This window comes from Spodoptera frugiperda, chromosome 24, assembly GCF_023101765.2.
Source record: "Spodoptera frugiperda isolate SF20-4 chromosome 24, AGI-APGP_CSIRO_Sfru_2.0, whole genome shotgun sequence".
NCBI lineage: Eukaryota > Metazoa > Arthropoda > Insecta > Lepidoptera > Noctuidae > Spodoptera > Spodoptera frugiperda.
Window position 1 is genome coordinate 3648146 of NC_064235.1, and position 24794 is coordinate 3672939.

Sequence of the window (24794 nt, forward strand, 5' to 3'; positions counted from 1 at the left end):
TCGATAGTAGAGAAGTCATCCATAGCACACATCTTTCCATATAAAAACATAGCTTAGCTGAATCCGTTTCCACCAGTGCTAAGCTATGTGTACCAATGAATATGCTTGGTGGAAGTCAAACGCATCCACAGCAACGTAACCGCACATCTTTGGCGGGAAATCACCCTTACTAAAAGTACCTACTAGAAAACATAAAGAAAAAGAAAAAACGAAATAAAAAAAACAAAACAAAAATCAGTAAAATATTTATATTATCATATCAGCTTAACAACAGATCTAAGAGTGACTTAATTAAAAATATTAGAGCACTTGAGAACAATAGAAAAATAAAAAATTAAACAACAACTTTATCATATACTACGCATTTAAAACTTCCATTTATCAATCGCTACCTACCCTTTTATAATATGTACTTCGAATCAGCTCGAACACATTGGAAACCGCGTATCGTTACTTCTCAAGCACTCTGTAAAACCCTGGTCATTAAATAAATAAATGAATGTTTTTTTTTTACTTAAAGATTCTATTGAAATATCAATTTGTGTATCAAAATGTATAAATACCACCGTTAATCTTCACGTGGGTGTGTCAAACCCTGAAGTAAATAGAGGTATATAGGAGTATACTTGTTTTTTAAAAACGTTGCCCCACACTAGGATTGTCTCTTGTATCGTGGATGCGTTTACAAACATACAAGTTCACATACACATGACACCCAGACCCGAAACAACAATTTGTGGATCACACAAACAGTTGCTCCGTGCGGGAATCGATCTATTATTTGGAATTTTCTTGAAATTGAAAAATACTCAATAATACTTTGCTTGACCAGGGAATCAAGCCCAAAATCAACAAAGCAGTATTTTTATTATCAAGTTTTTTCAATATCTTTCAATCAGAAATGACTTATTTATGAATTTTGACATTTCGACATAAAAAAATTGATATTTCAACAAAACCTTGAAATGGAATGAAGACAAATCGGTATTTTCAGTTACAACATTTTTGCTTAATAATCCCCCTAAAATATTTCAATTTTATTTATATTATTTATATTTTATTTTATCGAGAAAACATCTACCCTGGATTGGACATGGTCAAAACAATTTAATGTCAAATTTATAATTTTGCTAATTTATTTTTAATACATAAGGTGTTCTAAAAGTATCTGCCACGGCTTTTATGGGAGGTAGTGTTGTGTTTGAAGATTACAATAGTGAATATAAATGATTGATTATAAGTCTTTTTTCATACAAAAACATCTATGTATGAGTTTGTTATGAAAGAGCTATCTCTTTCACTGTCTCTGTCGCATCGTGCGTATTTGTGAACCACTTTATGCAGAATAAAGTCAATGTTTATTTAACTTCTTTATGTTCTCAAATTGAATTAACTGGTCCGGGGTACGAAATATCTTCACTATTGTAATCTTCAAACACAACACTACCTCCCATTAAAGCCGTGGCAGATACTTTTAGAACAACTTATATATTATGTATTATTTATTTACCTACTTTTCGAAGTACAAAAATAATATTTAAATTATTTTAAATTCATAATAAAAATATATTATCTGTTTTCTGTTCTTTATACAATGGTCTTATATCGGTTTGAAAAGTGGGATAAGCAGAATTGGTGTCAAAAAGTCGCATTTTAATATTTTATAGATACTTTAATGTCAAAATAATGATTTATTTTAGAATCAAATTCTCGTATTTCATACTTACTTAACTGTTAGACGATATAGCTCGACTGATTTCAAGTCAACTCGAAATTAGTCGTGTCACCTCGAAATATTATAATTACAAGACCATTGTATAAAAACACATTATAATGTCATTCCTTAACAATTTTTTTATACATATAAATAATAAATTAAGGTTGAATTTCGTTGTTATATTACAGCATACTCATTTGACGGTCAAAAATAAAAAATAGAAACAATGTTTTATCAAAAAGTGCACATATATAACGCATTTTCACCATTTATGTTATAAGTCCCATGTAATATACACAAAATAACATACATTACAGAGATATTAAACAGAAAACGCGACTCGGGAATCGAACCCCACAACTTTTACACTGCAATCTTAACCTGAAGCTTATTTTACATTACAGAGAATTTCGAAACCCGATAAACACGACTCTGGAATCAAACCTAAACAACTTTAAACACCAAAAAAATATTATTCATTTGTGACAATCACATAAATTTGTTTCTAGGGGTCATTTTTAGCTAAATTCCGTCCAATCCATGGGGTATTTTTATGGTTTTAGTTTAGAGGCGACATGTATGTGATGTCGTCCCATGGATGGCGGTAGAGGGGTTGTTTCATGCGCTTTTGGTCGAGGTAGTGGCCTACTAGACCGATGGTACGGCCGAGCACGAATAGGGCGTTGATTGAGCCCATCGCAATGTAGTTGTTGCCTTCCTCCCTGGAAGAAAAATTGTTAATTAATAAATTAAATAAGTCTTGTTCTTTAATAATTTTTTTTTTGGGATTATTGCCTATTTTTTGAAAATAGTAGTATATAATTATAGTTTAGCAACATGACATACATGATAAGTGACAGATGAAGTGTGGTTACCGGAGACCCAATAAGCCCCCCTCCCCCCACCGCCCTTCCCAATCCCCGATTTCCCAACAACCCTTAAATTCCTAACCCCCAAAAGGCCGGCAACGCACTTGAAAGTCCAAGGGCGGCGGCGATTGTTTATACCATCAGGTGATCCGTCTACACGGTTACCGACTTACTGACTTCCCAAAAGGAGGAGGTTCTTTGTTTTTGATAGTCTATGTGCAAATTCTGTCATCTGTCACTAGTCATGTGTCGCTACAAAATGAAAACAGCAACATATACTAACTGTGTGAACAGCTGGCAGTGTCTGAACATGTCGACCATGGCGGCGGCGACGATGCCGTCCACGTTGAGGATCAGGTTGGGCTTCTTCCTCGTGGTGATGGCTTCCACGTCCAGCGCATACCGGGTCACGGGCCACGCCGGCCAGCGAGACGTCACGTACGCCTTCAGCTCGCGCACCCTCGAGTCCGGGTTGTTTATTGATTTTACTCTGGAAGTTGAGAAAATGCGGTTAAAATTTCTACTGCATACATCATCATCATCATCATATTAGTCATAAGACGTCCACTGCTGAACATAGGCCTCCCTCAATGACTTTCAGATAGGCCGGTTGGAAGCGACCTGCATATTTAGTGATTCAAGAGGAAGGTTTTCATGTAAAATATATTTTTTGTAGTCCCTGAAGGGATAGGCAGAGGTGCACATTATGGCACGTAATGCCGCTATACAATGTACACCCACTTTTCACAATTTATGTTGTAAGTCCCATGTAATAGGTGGTGAGCCTATTGCCATATACCGGGCACATTTCCAGACTCTGTGCTACTACTGAGAAATTTTCGAGCAATACTTCGCTCGCCCCGGTAATCGAACCCGAGACCCCTTGCCCGGCAATCGCACTACTCGGCCAACGAGGCGGTCATGTATGTCATTATGTATAATACATGCATAATATATCACCATTGCACCCATGCGAAGCTAGGGCGGGTCGCTAGTACATAATCTATACTAATATTATAAAGCTGAAGAGTTTGTTTGTTTGAACGCGCTAATCTCCAGAACTACTGGTCCGATTTGATTAATTTTTTTGTGTTGAAGAGTGCATCACATCACGCTATGACCAATAGGAGCCAAGCAGAGCGTGTGAAACCGCGCGGAAGTAGCTAGTGATATATATAAGTATAAGTATGATGATAAATTAAATATATTATAAATTATTGTTTTTCCCACTAATAGAGGTTTGTTGGGACCTCAGTATGAGTTCCAGGTGGAGGTTTCTCACTTATCCTGGTCCCACTTATCCAAGTTTCACGGGTCGCTAGGTACATAATAATAAGAATATATCTACATACCTGTGTCCGATGCCCATGATGAGTTCTCCCTTGGCGCGCTTCTCGTTGACGAACTCCTGCGGGTGCTGGCCGCGGTCGTACGCCGCGCAGAAGTCCAGCGCCGCGCGGTCCAGCGCGCCGCCGAAACGATCGCCCTAGGGGGAGGGGGAGAAGGTAGTTGTAATTATTGTCATTCATTAACACATTGAACGCCGTGGTGGTCACCGGTGACCGACGTTAGCGGAGGATTTGCCTTCAACAGTTTTCTATTGGCAGCCGAAGACTTAAATAATAAAAAGCTTTCTTTATTTTCTTAACTTATGAGTTTTGAATTAAATTGTGTAAGGACTTCTAAAAGTATCTGCCACTGCTTCCTTAATGGGAGGTAGTGTTGTGTTTGTAGATTACAATAGTGAATATAAATTATTGATTATGGTCCGAGATCCTAGTGATAGAATAATTTCTATTCATATAAAAAAAATCTATTTATCAATACTAAAAAAATCTATTTATGAAAACTATTGCTATCAATTGTTTTCATCACGTATCTATCACGCATCGCACGTATTTATGAACCACTTTATACAGAGTAGAGTCAATATTTATTTGACTTCTTTATGTTCTCAAATTAAATCAACTGGTCCGGGGTACGAAATTTCTTCACTATTGTAATCTTCAAACACAACACTACCTCCCATTGAAGCCGTGGCAGATACTTTTAGAACACCTTATATACTTAATTGTTCATATAAGGCCCCTGACAGATAGTGGAATGATTTAAAAAAAACATACTGCCGCACACAAAGACATTTAATTATTACTTAAACTATTCCTTAGTAGCGATTTTTTATCCAAAAACAATTGCTAAGGACTGGGTTAAGTAACCATTAAACGACTGAGTGCGGCAGTCAGTAACTCTAAAAAAGAACTCACAATAGTCAACAGGCCGCTGACGACGGAGGAGATGACGATTAGGGACGGGTTGCGGATAGGGAGGGGAGGGGGTAGCGGAACAGTTTCAAAATAAACTCAATAACATTAAAAAAGAACTCACTACTCTGGAGGGAATTTGTATAAGATGGTGTTGCGGATGGTAAGAAGGGATGTAGAATAGTTAAAATAAACTTTAAAAAAGAACTCACAATAGTTTCAAAATAAACTCAATAACATTAAAAAAGAACTCACTACTCTGGAGGGAATTTGTATAAGATGGTGTTGCGGATGGTAAGAAGGGATGTAGAATAGTTAAAATAAACTTTAAAAAAGAACTCACAATAGTCAACAACCCACTGACGACGGAAGAGATGAGGTCCTTCCCCGCACGCGCGGTGACCATGGTGTTGTGGGCGCCGGAGACGGCGGGCCCGTGGTCCGCCGTCACTATCAGCACCAGCTCGAAGAACTTCGTCGCCCACTCCGGCAGCTCGCGCTGGAACCTGCGGGGGGGAATGGGGGTGTTAAGTTGAGGTTTTAACTTGATATGGTGTGATTTTTGCAGAAAATTTAGGGGTAAAATTGATGTGGGGTCAATGGGGTGTGATTTTTGCGCAAAATTTTGGGGTGAAATTGTGATTTTAGCGTTACATCAACAGCCCATAAGTAGCTACTGTTGACCAAATGTGTCTCCTCGCACGGAGAAGGTTTTTGCATTAATCAGCATTGTTGGATTATTTATCAGAAGACTACCTCTAGTGATTACTTAAGTTAAAATAAAGAAAATATTATTTTGGAGGAAAAAACAAAAGTATAATGACTGCATTAAAAACAAAAGTAACAGTGTAAAATTGCCAACATAAAATATAAATAAAACAGTGTAATGATAAAGGTTGGGTTCATTATTCAACAATCACGCTTGCTCAATGCGGGTTGGCGATTTCAAACTTATAATTAGAAATTATAAGCCCAGGTTTTCTCACGATGTTTTCCTTCACCGTTTGTCAGTGGTGTCTAAATAATCTTAGAAAGTACATATAACTCGGAAAACGTTACATTGATACTTACCGTTGGTAGGTTTTGAGACCGCGCTCTCATGCAAGAGAAGCGAACATACGTTATGTTATGTAATGATATAAGTTTCCATGTAGTAGTGAGCCTATTGCCATATACTGAGCACGATTCCAAACTCTGTGAAGTTTAGAGAAATTTTCGAAAAATCTAATAAAGGCCAATAATATTGTGCCCGAAACACCGGTCCTTTGCCCTGCAATCACACTCGCGACCACTCGACATCGAGAAAAAAGGGTATTTCTTTTTGTATCAGCTACTGACCACAAGAGACTGATGGTGCCTCCGACGCCCATCTGCCGCTCCAGGACCTGGCTGATGGGCACGCCGCAGTAGGACAGCTCGTTGCCGCGCTCTTTATATAATATATGTTTATTTTGTTAATATCTACCCACCACAAGAGACTGATGGTGCCTCCGACGCCCATCTGCCGCTCCAGGACCTGGCTGATGGGACGCCGCAGTAGGACAGCTCGTTGCCGCGCTCTTTATATAATATATGTTTATTTTGTTAATATCTACTGACCACAAGAGACTGATGGTGCCTCCGACGCCCATCTGCCGCTCCAGGACCTGGCTGATGGGCACGCCGCAGTAGGACAGCTCGTTGCCGCGCTCTTTATATAATATATGTTTATTTTGTTAATATCTACTGACCACAAGAGACTGATGGTGCCTCCGACGCCCATCTGCCGCTCCAGGACCTGGCTGATGGGACGCCGCAGTAGGACAGCTCGTTGCCGCGCTCTTTATATAATATATGTTTATTTTGTTAATATCTACTGACCACAAGAGACTGATGGTGCCTCCGACGCCCATCTGCCGCTCCAGGACCTGGCTGATGGGCACGCCGCAGTAGGACAGCTCGTTGCCGCGCTCTTTATATAATATATGTTTATTTTGTTAATATCTACTGACCACAAGAGACTGATGGTGCCTCCGACGCCCATCTGCCGCTCCAGGACCTGGCTGATGGGCACGCCGCAGTAGGACAGCTCGTTGCCGCGCTCTTTATATAATATATGTTTATTTTGTTAATATCTACTGACCACAAGAGACTGATGGTGCCTCCGACGCCCATCTGCCGCTCCAGGACCTGGCTGATGGGCACGCCGCAGTAGGACAGCTCGTTGCCGCGCTCGTCGCATATCGTGCTGATGAATGCTGCAGGCTTCCTGATGATGCCCAGTTTCTGGAAGGTAGGGTAATGGTATCGATGATATTTTTATGTAATTTAAGATCAGGGGCGTTACGTTGAACGAAAACGAAACGAGAGCGTTATAATTGGCCAGCGCCAATAAATCAGTTTCTATCTCGTTGAACGTAAAACGAACTCGTACTAAGCCCTAGGGGCTTTTTGATTGGTTGATTTTTTTTATATTTATCCAGTAGAGGTGCATATTATGGTAATGCCGCTATACAATGTACACCTACTTTTCACTATTTGTGTTATAAGTCCCATGTAATAGGGGGTGAGCCTATTGCCATATACTGGGCACATTTCCAGGCTCCGTGCTACTACTGAGAAATTATTCGAAAATCTAAAAAATGCCCAACTATATTTTGCTCGACCCGGGAATCGAATCCGAGACCCTTTGCCGGTCGCACTTACGACCACTCGGACAACGAGACTGTATATTTGTTTATTTATTTTATACTTTATTGCACACAAACATGAAACACAATTAAAACTAAATAATCTTACTGTATTGTTAGTGTAGCATGGATTTCCGCAAAGTAACGCCTGATTCTATTCTATACAATGTGATAGGGGTGAGACTTCTAACCCGTTAAGGCTGAGTACTACATCTAATTTTATCGACAAAAGTCGGGGGTCGAAGGGGTCGAATCCCCTCCCCCTAAAAATTATGGCTATTTAAATTTTTTTTTTTTTTACTTTTTTTGATATCAAAGGTTGAACAAACGACAAACGGTGGCTAATAACCTTGGCTAACTAATTCATTACTTTTTTCATATGTTTGATAATGTTTTGGTGAGAAAAAAAAATCATTTGTGAATTATTTTTACCGAAAAAATCACTTTTTTTTTTTTTAAACGTTGCCCCACACTAGGATTTTCTCCTGTGTCGTGGGTGCGTTAACAAACATACAAGTTCACATGCACATGACACCCAGACCCGAAACAACAATTTGTGGATCACACAAAGAGTTGCTCCGTGCGGGAATCGAACCCGCTACCCGTTGCGCGGCAGCCAGTTGCCCAGCCACCGCACCAACCGTGCAGTCTATTTATCAATATTTTCAATTAGGGGTTCAACCCCCATATTGTTTTTTTTGTCGATAAAATTAGATGTAGTACTCAGCCTTAACGGGTTAGAAGTCCCACTCCTATCACATTGTATATAAAAACACATTTTGTTTGGCCCTTAGTATATTAATGCAAGACCACTCACCCTCGCCCAGTCGTAGTCCATGGGTACTTTGGGTGGTTCCACCTCCTCCTTCACGATAATCTTGCCTTCCTTCACCAGTTTCTGGTACACCTGTGAAGAAAATAACAAGTAAATCACACTATAACATAATAAATGTGAAAGTTTGTTTGTTTGGATGTTTGTCCGTCAATCACGCTGAAACTAGTGAACGGATTTTGATGAAATTCGGAATACAGATAGGGTATGAGCTGACTTGGGTGATAGGAGTTTTTATCTCACGGGACCGCGGGCAAAGCTGTTGCAGAAACTAGTAATTTATATTTCAGAAAGGGATCGCGATAAATTTTGGGGCAAAAAAGGGGTAGATTATGGTCTGGAATAACGCATAGACTACATATAAGTCGCTCACCTAGTAATATATTGGCACATCTGCAAAAAATGCGAAATTGGTTTGTGTTTAAAAGTGCTTATTAATCTATTTATTTCCATATTCATTGAGAGAGGTCGTAAGTGTCATTATACCATTATTCTAGATTTCCCCCTCACGCACGTAAAACAACGATTCATTGGTCAGTAAACTAAAAACTAAACAAGTCAGGTAAACTATGAAAACCGTAAATGTGCCAATATATTACTAGGTGAGCGAAGTGGTTTAATTAAAATAAATACTTTAACTTTAAAAATAACACTTTATACGGTACCTTGTTAACAGCAACTCCGAGAGTATCGAAGGAGTCGGGCACCTCGGCGCCGTAGGCCCGCAGCGCCGCGTTCTTGGCGACCGCCTTCTCCACCGTGGAGCCGGCGAGCGAGCCCGCGTGCCCGAACTGTACCTCCGATGTGAACATGTCTGGGGACACAAACATTAATTGTTAAACAACTTGTTTAAATTAATTATTGTGTTATCGACTTACTTACGTAACTGTTTGACGAAGAACTCATGCATGCATGGCTTGGAACAAGTCGATAACGTAATAATTAATTTAGTATGTCTCACGAAAGTAATAATAAAATTGTACAGAATCATTTTTTATAGTTATGAAATGGGTCGAAGTTCATTTTCACGAGTAAAATTGTATCCTGTACCCTTAGTATGAGTTTGCTTTACGTTTAAAGTAATCGAAACGAGAGCTCGTTCGGAGCTCTGATTGGCCGACTCGAATAAACCAACCAATCAGAGCGCCGAACGCGCTCTCTTTTCGATTACTTTGAACGTAAAATAAACTCGTACTAAGGGTACTGCACCCTTAGTTCGGCGTTTTAATTGGCCGGTGTGAAAAAATCAACCCAATCAGAGCGCCGAACGCGCTCTCATTTCGTTTTCGTTCCACCAGACATGTACTATGTTGAGTTGCTATTTATTGGTACACATAGCTTAGTACTGTTGAAAACAGACTCAGCTAAGCTATTTTTTAGCTTAGCTTAGCTGAGTGTGCTAAGCTAAGCTAAAAAATAGCTTAGCTGAGTGTGTGACTGCCTCGTTGGTCGAGTGGTCGCAAGTGCGACTGCCGAACAAGGGGTCCCGGGTTCGATTCCCGGGTCGGGCAAAGTATTACTGGGCTTTTTTCGGTTTTTCGAAAAATTTCTCGGTAGTAGCACGGAGTCTGGAATTGTGTCCAGTATATGGCAATAGGCTCACCCCCTATTACATGGGACTTATAACACAAATGGTGAAAAGTGGGTGTACATTGTATAGCGGCATTACGTGCCGTAATGTGCACCTCTGCCTACCTCTTCGGGGATAAAAGGCGTGACGTTGTGACGTGACTAAGCTATGTTTTATATGACAAGATGTGGGCTATAGATGGCTTCCCTTCTATCGATACATCGCATACTCGAGCTGCGCATCTTTCTCGCACAATTACATAGCTTAGTATCAGTGGAAACGGTCATATACTTCACAACTTAGTACATCTTCATAACATAGCTACATAGCACATCTCTGGTTGAAAAGCAACTATACTGTGGCATCAGTTCGAAAGAGTGGGAACTTCTGTTGTCTGTCACGTGTCGCCATACTCTCTCTCGCTTTATGTACAGTACTCTCAACGGATCTTGGCAGGTCTGAACTACGTGCAGAAGGCTGCGCAATAAGTATTTTTAGAACCAAATGGTGGCATGAGGCGAGGTGCGGGGGCGGCCATCTAGGCTAGAGATTGACCATTTCTAAATACAATTGACCCTTTACACTTATTGCGCAGCCTTCTGCACGTAGTTCAGACCTGCCAAGATCCGTTGAGAGTACTGTAAAGCCTAGTACTCACCGGAGCAGGTTCCGATACACCAGGCGACGATGGGTTTCTTGATCTTCCCATCCCTGACTGCCTTACAGACGTGGTACTCCTCGACTCCTCCCACCTCGCCCAGGAGGACTAGCATCTTCACGTTGGGGTCTGCTTCGTATCTGAAGGTGGAAAAAAACGCTTCAATACATACATACATACATATCGAAAAAAGCCCAATAATACTTCGCCCGACCCGGGAATCGAACCCGAGACCCCTTGCCCGGCAGTCGCACTTGCAACCACTCGGCCAACGAAGCAGTCTAAACGTTTAAACGTTTCAATGTGTTCTAAAATTGGCTACGGCTTTAATGGGAGGTTTTTTTAAAGGGGTATAATCATCCAATGACTTCTCCTGCCTTGAGCGAGGCGAGAGGGAGTGTCAGACTCTTACTGACTAAAAACAACTCCAGTTGTTTGACAGATACAGTGAAAGAGATAGCTCTTTCATTACAAAGTCATACATAGATTTGTTTTAATTAAAAAAAAAAATTACTCATAATCAATATTTTTTTTAACTAAAAGACTACACGTCTTTAATATATTCAAAGTCAAAATATTTATTTCAAATAGACCAGGAAGGTACTTTTGAACGTCAAAGCAAATATAATAATATTAACAACGTCTCTCTGTCGGTCAGTCCTCTAGTTGCTCTATTTGCTCGTTCCAAAGTGTAGATTCCTATGGAGAAGAACGAGCAAGAAACTCCATAGGTTACTCTTTTTCAATCAATTTCTCCGTCCCCCTTACCTCATGAGATGGTCAATGAAGGTGGTGCCGGGGTACCGATCCCCTCCGATGGCCACCCCCTCACAGACTCCGTCCGCGTCCTTAGAGATGATGTTGTTTAATTCGTTGCTCATACCGCCTGAACGGGACACGTACGCCACGCTACAGAAAAAGAAATAAAAGTTAGAAATAAAAAAAGTTAGATTAGGTTTTCACCTTTTACATATATATATTTTATTGGGCAACCTCCCATACCGCTGCAACTCCTATGCACCAGGATCTACAGTAGATACAACCATGAAAACACCGGAACACTGAAGTCCGGCGCGTCACAGGGACATGAATGACTGTCTTGGATCCCGCAACGAAATAAATCAGAATATGTTTTTAGAAAAGAAGGTGATTTAATGCAGGAGACAGAATGACTTAAGCCCAAAGGCACAAAAGAGACTGCACAACTGGGAGAAGCCCAGTCGCCAAGCACCACGGAATTTTTACGTAATACCACCCAATTAGGGTGGGTGATTTTTTTAAAATAGCTTATTATCATACTTTTTTTTTATTGGATTGGTTGAGAGCAGTGCACACACAACACAGCTTAATTTATTGAAACCAAATTTTGTGTGTCAATCGGCAGAATTGTTAACTTTTGCTTGATGCCGTTGACTTTTTGTGCTTTTTTTGGAAAATCACCCACCCGGGTTCTAATTGTGTGAGCTGTTGTACTTGCTTTCAATATGAGTCATGGCCTAAAAAACGCGGGATGACCCCCATTTCACACATAGGAATGTGTGAGCTGTTATACTTGCTTCCAATATTAGGATTAGGATTAGTTTGGTATGGCCTAAACATATGGATATTTGTTCTAGATTCTACAGAGAGTGTCCATACCTGCCGGGCCTGTAGAGCTTGCTGTCGATGATGTTGTCGATCATGCCGGCCGTGTTGCCGATCTTGAAGCAGCCCGGCTTGATGCCGCCCACCGTCGCCGGACCGATTATGTTTACCTGCACCACAAAAATAATACATGTTACAACATATTGCAGATGTATTTAAATATGTACAATATAGGGTGACAGGTAATTAGTGAACGATATTTAAACACGTGATTGTACTCATGATTACAAACAACTTTCCTAAAGAAACTGTTTTTGTATATTCATTCATGTAGACTGATAACTGTTGATGAAGCGAAATAGGTATGTTAGATTCGTAGCAATTGGTTACCATTGTCTGCCTGGGACACAGGCGTGAGGTTAAGAATGTATGTAAGTATGGGAGAGCCATGCTTCGGCACTGCTGGGCCGGCTCGACCGGAGTGATACCACGGCCTCACAGAATTCTCGAGTGAACTTGAATTTCTCTCCGATTCCCCAACAACTCTTAAATTCCTAACCCTCAAAAGGCCGGCAACGCACTTGTAACGCCTCTTATGTTTCGGGTGTCCATGGGCGGCGGCTATTACTTACCATCAGGTGATCCGTCTCCTCGTTTACCAGCTTACGCACTTGTAACGCTTCTGGTGTTTCAGGTGTTTCAGGTGTCCATGGGCGGCGGTGATTGCTTACCATCAGATGATCCGTCTGTTCGTTTACTAACTTATACCATAAAAAATATGTATCTACTAAAAATAAACAGTTGTGCTTACCCCTCTAGTGTCAGCGAGCTTGATAATCTTCCTGGTCATGTTCTCCGGGATACCCTCAGCGATGATCACGATTGTGTTGATCTGGGGGTGTTGCATCGCCTGGGGGGGACAGATAGGATATGAGATGAAGTAAAAAATAGTATAAATATAAATAATTAACCGACTTCAAAAAGAGGAGGTTCTCAGTTTGACTGCACTGGTTTTGGAGTTTTCAGCATTGTATTTTCAGACTTATAAAAAGGTTTTAGGGAAGAAGGGTTACGGTATTATTACCTGACTTACGTAAAGTAAATGCTAAAGTATCGTTTGAACTTTAAAATGGTACCAATATTTAACATCAGTGGGCTTAGTACGAGTTTGTTTTACGTTTGACGTTAACAAAACGAGAGCGCGTTCGGCGCTCTGATTGGCTCGAATAAACGAACGATTTGTTTCGATTACTTTGAACGTAAAGCAAACTTTTACTAAGCTTACTGATCTCGATAATCTCAAAATCTTTAGATCGTAATCGATTTTTGACATAAGTTCTCTTGTATTTCTATCACAATCCAACTGAATAATAAGATATTGGACTACAATTGACAAATTATTTATCCGACTATTATTAGTCAAATCAAATCATTTTATTGTATAGCTTGTTGTAGCTTTATTGTGGACCATAGGTATGCATTATAAATACAGATCTTAAATAATTAAAATGAGTTCAGCTATGTCCCGCCGTTGAGGCATACAATAATAAAATATAAATCAGAATTTAAAAACACAATTATACAATTAAAGTAACCGTCACGAGAAGCTATAAATTATGTAAACAAACATCTTTTACTAAGTAAACATTTTATACTGCGAGATAATAATAACTTGAACATATTCAATCGACATGAAATATAGACGGGTTATATGAAAGTAACAACTTATTTAATTTAGTCGAATTATATTTTAACGACGCAAAGCGCTATCGTTTGTGTTTCTTGGTACCGGAACGCGTCCGTCGCAGGGATTGTAAACTATCGGGACGCCATTTTGAAATAAACAGTCATTCGAGTTTCGAATGCTTACGAGTTTGTTTCATTGCTTTGCATGAAAAGAAACTTTTCTTTCATGTTGTGAACTCCTGAACACTTGTTTACAAAATTTATAGCTTCTCGTGACGGGGACTTTAGTAAAACCAACATATAGTATAGTATATACCTGCATAGTACTGTCGTAGGCGGAGCGCAGCGATGCGAAGTTGACGAGCACGGTGGCCTCCTGGTGCTTGCGCATCGACACGTCCATGTCCGAGTACACTGGGGGGGACATATATATGGGTTAGGAACAAATAAGGAATAATCTATATCTATACTAATATATAAAGTTGGTGAGTTTGATTGTTTTAACGCTTTAATCTTAGGAATTACTGGATCTGGGGGCCTACTCCGGTTCTCAAATCCGAAGTTTCGTTTAATCTTCGGCCTTAGGTATTATTGATTTACTAATAGAATTACTTGAAATTACGTTTTATATTTAATTTCATATCAAAACCTATTTATTTGTCTTCATATTTTAATTCGTTTATTCTTGTTCACGAAAGTTCGCAATAAATAAAATTGTAGTATGCAATCTGCGAAGTTTTTTTGTTCGTTCGTTAAATTAGAGTAGGCGAATAGTACGGTAGATGACTAGTTTTTATATTATGTCCGTCCTGCAGATTATTTTAAAACTTTCTTTATATTTTTTATTTTCTTACGAAAACAAATACTTTCAAAGATACTTATATCGATTTAAAATATCGCATGACATCACTTTTCAGTACATTTTATACGTAGAAATGACGTATGTATATGCTCCCACTCCTGAACTTTGATAAATTCGTTTTATCTTAAATGACAAACAAAATAATAAGATAACGTGTCTAATATTGTTTCATTACCTAACTGACGGACTAAATAGATTTTTAATTTTCATTCTCCGTATCATCCCTATTATTATATTATATACTAGCTACTTCCGCGCGGTTTCACCCGCTCTGCTTGGCTCCTATTGGTCATAGCGTGATGTTTTATAGCCTATAGCCTTCCTCGATAAATGGATTATTCAACACTAAAATAATTATTCAAATCGGACCAGTAGTTCCCGAGATTAACGCATTCAAACATACAAACAAACTCTTCAGCTTTATATTGATGATGATGATGATGATAATGATGATGATGATGATGATGATGATGATAATGATGATGATGATAATGATGATGATGATGATGATAATGATGATAATGATGATTATGATGATGATGATGATGATAATGATGATGATGATGATGATGATGATGATGATGATAATGATGATGATGATTATGATGATGATGATGATGATAATGATGATGATGATTATGATGATGATGATGATGATAATGATGATGATGATTATGATGATGATGATGATGATAATGATGATGATGATAATGATGATGATGATGATGATGATGATGATAATGATGATGATGATAATGATGATGATGATGATGATGATAATGATGATAATGATGATGATAATGATGATAATGATGATGATGATGATGATGATGATGATGATGATAATGATGATGATGATTATAGCATAAACTCACCAGGAATGAACACCTCCTTGTTTCCGAAGTAGTACTTCTGCTTGTGGTCGGCCGTGAACGGGTACACGATGGCCACCACCGACGGCTCCGAGCGACGGCAGATGTAGTCGAAATCTAACATACCCTGCAAGCATAGATAAATGATTTTAGATCTTATGTTTTTAGTAATAAAGTTGTTTTTTAACTGTGTTTCATCCACGATGTAAGATAAATTAATTTAGATCTTATGTTTTTAGCAATAAAGTTGTTTTTTTAACCGTCTTTCATCCTCGTCGGGGTAGGCAGAGGTGCACATTATGGCATGTAATGCCGCTATACAATGTACACCCACTTTTCACCATTTGTGTTATAAGTCCCATGTAATAGGCGGTGAACCTATTGCTATATACTGGGCACAATTCTAGACTCCGTGCTACCACTGAGAATTTTTTGAAAAACCGAAAAACCCTTTGCTCCGCTCGGAAATCGAATTAGAGACCCGACAGAGCAGTATTTTTTTAAAGGGATTTCCAGTTATGATATCTCTTTGTATTTGTTTCATGGGTGCATTACAAAAATAATATATAATTCTTAGTTATAACTCCGGGTTAGTCCCGTATACCACACCCACGGGAAGAGCGAGGGTGGTGACAAACATGTATTTATAATAATTACCTGTATAGCCCTATTCTGCATTCCCCAAATGATAGCCTTGGTCCGGTCGGTGAACAGCGACATGACGGTGGAGGGGCACTGGCCCAGGTCCTGCCTGGTCGGCGCCTGGGAGCACACCAGGTCCAGCAGTTTGTGGGTCATCTCTGGTATGTCCAGCTTGGGTTTTGGCTGTGGAGGGGAGAGAAGGAAATATAGATTAGTTCATAGAGTTAAGTTGTGATGGGTATCTATTATCTAAACTGTGTCTGGGCTGGGAATTGAACTGAAGGATTTCTTGTTTCTTAAGTTATAATAGCACGTATCCATAACATCATTCCTGTGCTAAGCTATGTGTAGCAATGAATATGACCACCGAACGCAGCCACATGAGCCTTCCACCCGTCCGTTAGGAAGGGACGGTAGAGGCACTGGTGGAAACGGATTCAACTAGGCTATGTTTTTATATGGACAGATGTGTGCTATGGATGTTTACCCTACTATCGATACATCGCAAACTAATAACTTAGTATCAGTGGAAACGGGCACATAGTTTCACGGTTTAGCTATTACTTCTTTTAAGCATAGCTACATAGCACATCTTTGGTGGAAGAGCTATATTTTTCACCGGACTTGACCACGCGCCGCTAACCCGCCTGCTGCTCGCCGGGCCAGCCCGGCTCGAGCGCGGCCGCTAGCGGCGCGACAACACGGATTTGACATCGCATCAGGCCCCGCGAGGGGCCCGACTACTCCAACCCCTCGCCCGCAGTCGCGGGCAGCGACATGAAACTGCCGAAACAGGCCTCGGCCTGGATCGCGCGTCCTCACGCCCCCAGTCGGGGACGTAGAGAAGGCCCACCGTCAATGAATACGGTAAAATAGAAACTCAGGGGGCGAATAGAAACAAAATTTTTATTAGGATTATTAGTTTGTTTTCATATTTTTGGTTTTAGTAGAGCATTTTTTTTGTTTTAATATTGAATTAATAAAAAATATTTTAATAGTGTAAACAGTTTTAAATTACGTAAAAACAACAAAATGTAGTTCCTGTTAACCCCCGATTTGTTTCTATTCACCCCATTTTACGTATGATTAGTGGAAGTCAAACGCATCCACAGCAACGTAGCACAGCACATCTCTGGTGGAAAAACACCCATATCCTTAAAAAAATCTATAATAATGAGAGACTCACGGCAGCCTGCGGCTTGGGCAGCTGTTTGGGCGCGTAGTCGAGCTGGTGTTCCTTGGGGATGGGAGCCAAACTATAATAATGAGAGACTCACGGCAGCCTGCGGCTTGGGCAGCTGTTTGGGCGCGTAGTCGAGCTGGTGTTCCTTGGGGATGGGAGCCTGGCCCAGCGCCAGCCCCACGATGGCCGTCATGTTGCTCTCCGGCCCGAACACGTACAGCGGGATGCGGAGACGGTGGCCCACCTCGCGCATTTGTCTGGGAAATGAGAATTATATAATTTAATATACATTTTAAGACAATTCGTGTTGAAGCATGATACCCTCGTGGTAAGTGCGGGGCTGCGGACGGCGAGTAAGGCTAGCTCGCCGCCCGACCAGAACCAGACCCGTGCGTGTGGCATGGCCTCTATGAGCAATCAGACCACCACAGATGGGGCCCAGTAGGGCTGATGCCTGGTCCGGAGCTGCGGACTACCTAGCGGGTTTACCGGGGCTCCGGCTCGAAAAGCAGGAGTAGGAACGGGGTGGTTTTCAGTCAGTAAGAATCTGACACTCCCTCTCGCTTTGCCCAAGGCGGGAGAAGTCATTGGATGATTTTTTCCCCCTTAAAAAAAAAGTACAGTTCGTGGTGGCCCGGAGGTTTCAGACCCCCGCTTCTCATGCATTATATGTACTTTCTAAGATTATTAACGGCCAATTCCAATAACCTATCTATCGGTAGATTTGCCTACTAGAGATAGTATTTTGACATAAGCTCCATACAAAATGTGTAAAATTCTACCCCTGGTAGGCAAATCTACCGATAGGTAGGTTATTGGAATTGGCCGTTAGACATTAGACACTACTGACCAACGGTGAAACCTAGGCTCATAATTTGTAATTATAAGTTTGAAAGATCACCAACCCGCGTTGTCCAAGCGTGGTGATTCATGCTCAAACCTTCTCCGAGTGAGAAGAGGCTTTTGGGTATCTGATACATTTTATGATGTTTTTCTACATGTAAGTTCTTTAGGCGATATATAGAAGGTACTGAGAATTGCCTGTACGAAAAAATATTGTACGTCATCAAATTAACTGTTAAAAACAAACGTCTGAACTGATTTCGATAGCACTTTTTTTTCTACAATATTATTCAACAAAATTGTAAAATGACCAACCTCAATCCCTCCTGGTAGTTGGGGCCGCCTCGCCTGACGAAGATGGTGATGTTGTACTGGATGAGGGCATCCTTGTACGTCTCCATGGCGGTGATGATGCCTCGGAACGTGTCCGCCACGTTCGTGAAGTTGGCTATACCGCCGCCGATGATCAGCACCTGGGGGGTGGGGGATTAGTGGTTAGTATATTGATAATATAACGCTTAGTGAAAAAAAATGGATTTTCTGAGATTATATTGCCATATTATTAAAGACTATCGAGCTCTTTGAGGCGCTGAGCGTACCGAGGGCGTCTTGAAGAGCCATCAGACCACCACAGATGGGGCCCAGTAGGACTGATGCCCGATCCGGAGCATCGGACGTACGGACTACCTAGTAGGTTACCCGGGCTCCAGTCCAAAAATTCGGAACGGGCTGGTGTTTTGTCAGCAAGAGTCCGACTCTCCCTCTTTTCGGGAGAAGTCATGATAAACTCCTTAACCCTTGCATGAGTTTTTGGATCAGCGTGTGATCAAAACGATACATTTAAAATTCCCACTGATTCTCATTTGAGCGTTTAACCCTTGGTATGGAACACAGATCCACACAAGAAACAATGTGTTTTCTATTGTGTCTTACATACATATACACGTGCATATGTTAAAAAAAACGAATATACAAATAACCCTTTCCTGGCGCAGTCGGGTAAAACTCTCACCTTTCCATTAGGATGCTTCTCTCTACACATGAGACTGAAGATAGTCTTGGCGTAGTCCGCAGTTTGAGTCTCGGTGGGCGCCCCGGAGTACTCGCCGTAGTTGGCGAGCTCGCCGGCCCCGCCTAGCTCGCAGATCGTGTCCGTGTACACCACGGACGCCCCGCCGCCGGCCACCATCGTCCAAATGCGACCGGATTTGTTTTGTTAGCTGTGTGTGAAAAATATTACTTATAGTTGACCCGTCAAACCTCGTTATTTCAAAATTGTAAGTGTACATATGTGGGCACTATGTTTGAAACAACCCGCTTTTTTATTTTAGAATTCTTATACAAATTGGTTTTATTGTCCCATAGTTTTGACGTCGTATTGTCGTTACATTGTTCCTACATATATATACAATGATTCTTTTTCAAATAATGTATCAGAGATATTGTAAAAAACCTATTTTTAAAAGAGTAACGATGGAGTTTCTTGCTCGTTCTTCTCCATTCGAAGCTACACTTTGGAACGAGCGCCTAGCTTCACTGACAGACAGACTGACGGACAATTCAATTTGACGTTTCAAAAGTGCCTTATTTAGGATTAATTGAAATAAATGCTTTGACTTTGACTTGACATTGTTTTCTCACCTTTTAAACCTTTCCTGGACTGCTACAAATAATTCAAGACCAAATTTGCCAAATCTGTCCAACCGTTCTCGGGTCTTAGCGAGACTAACGAACAGCAATTGATTTTTATGTATATAGATAGAGATATCTGATGTTATATTTTCGAAAAAGCAATTGCGTTTTGTAAGGTCTGAGAATCTGATCTAAGTGTGAGAGAGCCATGCTTCTGCACGAATGGGCTGGCTTGACCGGAGCGATACCACGGTCGAGCAAAAAACCGACGTGAAACAATGCTTGCGTTGTGTGAGTGACGTCACCGGAGGCCCAATTCACCCCTTCCCCAATATTCCAAATCCCCGATTCCTAGATAGGCAATACTAAAACTTGTTCCGAGCGGGAATCGAACCCGCGATATATTATACATCAGACAGTTGCCTATTACCTACACGAACTATGCAGTCAAAGTTACTCAAATACCAAATAATCGGTCCCTTAAAAAAAGACATCAAAAAAATATTTTTCTGTCTCGTATCGTAGTAAAATTGTGGAATGAGGTATCTTCGGCGGTATTTCCGAACCGATACAACATTCAAACCTTCAAGAAAAGAGCATACTCCTCCAATGCACCTGTGACCCTTCTGGTGTCCATGTTCGGCGGCGATTGCTTACCATCAGCTGACCCATCTGCTCATTTACCCCTAATCCACAAAAAAATAATAATAGTACAAACCTTCAAACTAGCCCCGCTCTTAGCATCCAAATCAGCAATATGAGCCTCCTCAGGGTACGCGTCCCTCCCGAACGGAGGGGGGAAGGTGACCTCCCCCCAGTTCTTGGCGCAGATGAAGTCAGCGGTCTGATCGAGCTTGGCAGCCAAGTCCAGGAGGTAGATGCGCTCGTTGGTCACCACGATGGGATTGATCTCCATGTATGTGAAGTATAGATCCACGTAAACTCTGTATAGAGCTAGGATGAATGTTGTTAGTAGTCTGTGGAGAAAAAAAAAGAGGATTAGCAAAAAAATAAAAATAAAATGAAGATTTTTAACGTCACGTCAGTAGTCGAGGACAAGGGGTCTCGGGTTTCCCGGGTCGGGCAAAGTATTACTTGGTTTTTTTTCGATTTTACGAAAATTTCTCAATAGTCTGGAATTGTGTCCAGTATATGGCAATAGGCTCACCCCTTATTACATGGGACTTATAACACAAATGGTGGAAAGTGGGTGTAAACGATTGTGAAACATTTCATTCAATAAAATTAATTTTTTTTTCGCCGTATTGAAACATAATAAATTAAATAAACGTTACAGCTTACTCACGTAATTATTCGAGAAAAGCTCGAATGATTTCAGGCTACGCTAGGGGCCAATAATCATGTTCACGTTCGATGGCGATATATTGACACGAATGACGGCGTCAATGGCACGTTGTGAAACGAAACTACTGGAGCTTTTCTCACTCAACGCGAGTAAACCGTTATACTCAATTAATTCCAGTATATTTCACAATGATTACAATTATACAAAGGTATTTTGTGTATAAATAAAAACTTCAATCATTCATATAAATTAAAATTATTAGTACCTTTTCATAGCAGCAGATTTGATGTTTTTGAGCAGTACTCTCTCGACATCCTCGCCCGAAGGGAACGTGTCAACTGGAATCTGGAAATTATACGTATTTTATAAATAACTATACTTTATAATGTTATTATTTAAGAGACGCTTAAATTTTGAAAATTCAATTAAAATTAAAAAATAAGAACATATTTCCATGTTTGAGGTCAGAAACTGCTGAATCATTTGTCATAAAATTTTTAGCAATAGATAGATTCATTTTGGAAAATGTGTCAAGTATGCTGCCATAAAAGTTATATGTCAATTAAGAATTTCTCAAACTCAAAGTCAGGAGTCGAACTCAGACATCTTGTTTGGTAATTTTTCTTTAACAATTTGTGGATCACACAAAGAGTTGAGTCGAACCCGCTATACGTTGCGCGGCAGCTGGTTGCCCAGCCACCGAGCCAAACGTGCTTGTGTTCAACATTAACATCATCCCTTTTAGTTCAAATAGTACAATACAAACAGGCAGTACAGCTTACCGCGGCCTAGAAACGGATGGGTGGCTACTAACCTCGAGACGGAGTGCGAGGGCGTCCACATCCCCGACGTCGACTCCTCCCTGGTGGTGGAACAGGATGGTGTCTGACCGTCTGCCCGACATTATGTTCAGGTACATCTCCTCGCTCTGTGGGGGGTAAGGGGGATTAGTGGGGATGTAAGTTATAGGTCTTAAATATGGTTGGGTAAGACAGATACAAAATCTTATAAGATACATCTAAAAAAATATATTCAATGGGAAAATACTTTTTCACTTCAAAGTTGAACTCGGAATTCAGATTAGCAACATTTTTTGATTACCTATGTAAGGTATTCTAAAAGTATTTGCCACGGCTTTAATGGGTCATGCATCGTCTGTATTTGTGAACCACTTTATACAGAATAGAGTCAATGATTATTTAACTTCTTTGTGTTTTCAAATTGAATTAACTGGTCCGGGATACGAAATTTCTTTACTATTGTAATCTTCAAACACAACACTACCTCCCATTAAAGCCGTGGCAGATACTTTTAAACTCCTTATACATATATGAAAGAAATACACAGTAAAAAAAATACTCACAGCATCATGTTTAACGAACGGCTCGACGATGAAATGCCTCAGCTTGCCCACAGCAGCGCCGACCTGTTGCTCCTTGCCGACATGCTCGCTCAGCCACCGCCTCACTTCAGCCGCAGACTTGTTCACGCCCACCAGGCCCAGCTTGCCGCGCCTTTTGATCAGCTGGTCGGGTTTTACTACTAGTTGCTGTTGGGCAGAGAAAAGAAACAATTCAATATACACTATAATATATAATTCTTCTGTAAGTGTGTATGTCACTGAACTTCTCTTAAAAGACTGGACCGATTTTGATAAAAAAAATTGTGTGTGTTCAAGGGGATCTGAGAATGGTTTAGATTTACAATTTTGTCCGCTGGACAATGTTTTTTTAATTAATTTTTAATTTATTAGTAGTTGTTGATTTTGGAATGTTTTACATTGGATCCGACAAATTTTCAAATTAAAGACGTGTAGATAGGACAACGTCTGTCGGGTCCGCTAGTACACTATATGGGTACACTCGACAACACTGATTAGCAGAGGTCGGAAATAGGTAGAGTTATTCATATAAATTTTCTTTTTTAAAAAACAAACGTTGCCCAGCTTTTGGATTGTCTCCTGTGTCGTGGGTGCGTTTACAAACATACAAGTTCACATACACATGACCCGAAACAACAATTTGTGAATCACACAAAGAGTTGCTCCGTGCGGGAATCGAACCCGCTACACGTTGTACGGCAGCCAGTTGCCCAGCCACCGCGCCACCACGGCGTCCTCACCTACCGCCTGACGCAGGTGCTTACCGGACATGGAAGTTTCGGTAGGTTCCTGTTTCTGATTGGGCGGGAGGAAACGCCCGGGTGTCATCACTGCGAGGACCGTCCTGAGGACACAGTGGAACATACGGTGGCGCTGTGCCCTGCATGGGCTGAGCACCGCCGTGTCCTCAGGGATGTAGTCGGCGACGGCGACCTCTCGCGTCCGGCATTGGTACAAGCCATGGTGCGGAGCGAGGGGGACTGGGATGCCGTCTCCTCCTTCTGCGAAGCAGTCATGCTAGCTAAGGAGGAGGCGGGGCGCGTGAGAGAACGAACCTCCTCACGCCCCAGCCGTCGCGAGAGACACTCCGGGCGTCGGGGATCGCGTGACGATCTCCGGCCACCGTAAGTGCGGGCCTGCGGACGGCGAGCAAGGGTAGTTCGCCGCCCGACCAGAACCAGACCCGTGCGTGCGGCGCGTCGCGTTCCGCGCGCGCCTCAAAGAGCCATCAGACCACCACAGATGGGGCCCAATAGGGCTGATGCCTAATCCGGAGCTGCGGACAACCTAGCGGGTTTACCGGGGCTCCGGCTCGAAAGGCAGGAGAAGGAACGGGGTGGTTTTTAGTCAGTAAGAGTCTGACACTCCCTCTCGCCTCGCCCAAGGCGAGAAAAGTCATTGGATGATTTTCCCCCTCAAAAAAAAAAAAAAAAAAAAAAGCCACCGCGCCAACCGTGTAGTCTACTTACACTGATTTCATATAGCGAAAGCATAAAGTGGGTATGCCTCTAATCCCGAGATTGATTTTAAAAAAAATTAAAAAGCAGAAAAAATCCCGTGACTTTTTAAATAAAATGTTATTTACTTTTACACAATTTAAGGTCTCAGCACACATATGGGATCGGAAAGGGATCGTAACCGTAACGCCTTTTGCCTCGCTGTCAACCAGGCGTCAACCTACCGTATGCACGTAACGAAAGCGTATCAGCAGCGCCTGTACGTCAACTCGGCTACGGCTAGGCGACACCGACTAGACTAACACGATGGTTAGTCGGTACGGAGAGACGTAAGCGCGGGGACGGAGAAACGTAAGCGTGGGGACGATGAGCCGTAAGCGCGGGAATTCAAGTTCGGAGCCTGTTCCGAGGCGAGGCGATTACGTTATTATTCCGATTAGTGTGCGTTGCAGTAGGGAGTTTAATACAAACCATTCTGAACGGCTCGAGGCGATACGGTGACGATCCCTTTCCGATCCCATATGTGTGCTGAGACCTTTAAACTATTGCACGCACGACGTTGCCAAACTGCGATATTGAGTTATACGCAAAATTCGATGGAGAAAAATGAGCTGATTCCGAATATGTGTATAACACAAAATCGTCACACTCTACCCACTCCCCCTTACCATACCCACCGCAATATTTCATGAATAGACGTATCATAGACGTAGACATAATGACAAGTACCACACTCATACAATGCCCATACAACTGATGGACGGATGTCG

At 41.3% G+C, this 24794-nt stretch overlaps 1 protein-coding gene across 1 annotated transcript in view; it reads right to left on the minus strand.

Moving 5' to 3' along the window:
* Positions 1-232: 232 nt before the first annotated feature.
* The window catches only part of LOC118278502 (ATP-citrate synthase), a 49438-nt gene continuing 24876 nt past the window's right edge, over positions 233-24794 (minus strand). Inside the window, 21 exon segments of the mRNA XM_050703833.1 lie at positions 233-2439; positions 2870-3076; positions 3939-4072; positions 5191-5353; positions 6970-7112; positions 8334-8423; positions 9014-9162; positions 10577-10716; positions 11345-11485; positions 12215-12330; positions 12972-13070; positions 14163-14260; positions 15584-15707; positions 16238-16405; positions 17500-17662; positions 18564-18721; positions 19261-19487; positions 20595-20857; positions 21452-21531; positions 22001-22114; positions 22550-22735. Of these exon segments, the coding sequence (XP_050559790.1) occupies positions 2277-2439; positions 2870-3076; positions 3939-4072; positions 5191-5353; positions 6970-7112; positions 8334-8423; positions 9014-9162; positions 10577-10716; positions 11345-11485; positions 12215-12330; positions 12972-13070; positions 14163-14260; positions 15584-15707; positions 16238-16405; positions 17500-17662; positions 18564-18721; positions 19261-19487; positions 20595-20857; positions 21452-21531; positions 22001-22114; positions 22550-22735 (3126 nt within the window). The 3' untranslated portion in view covers positions 233-2276.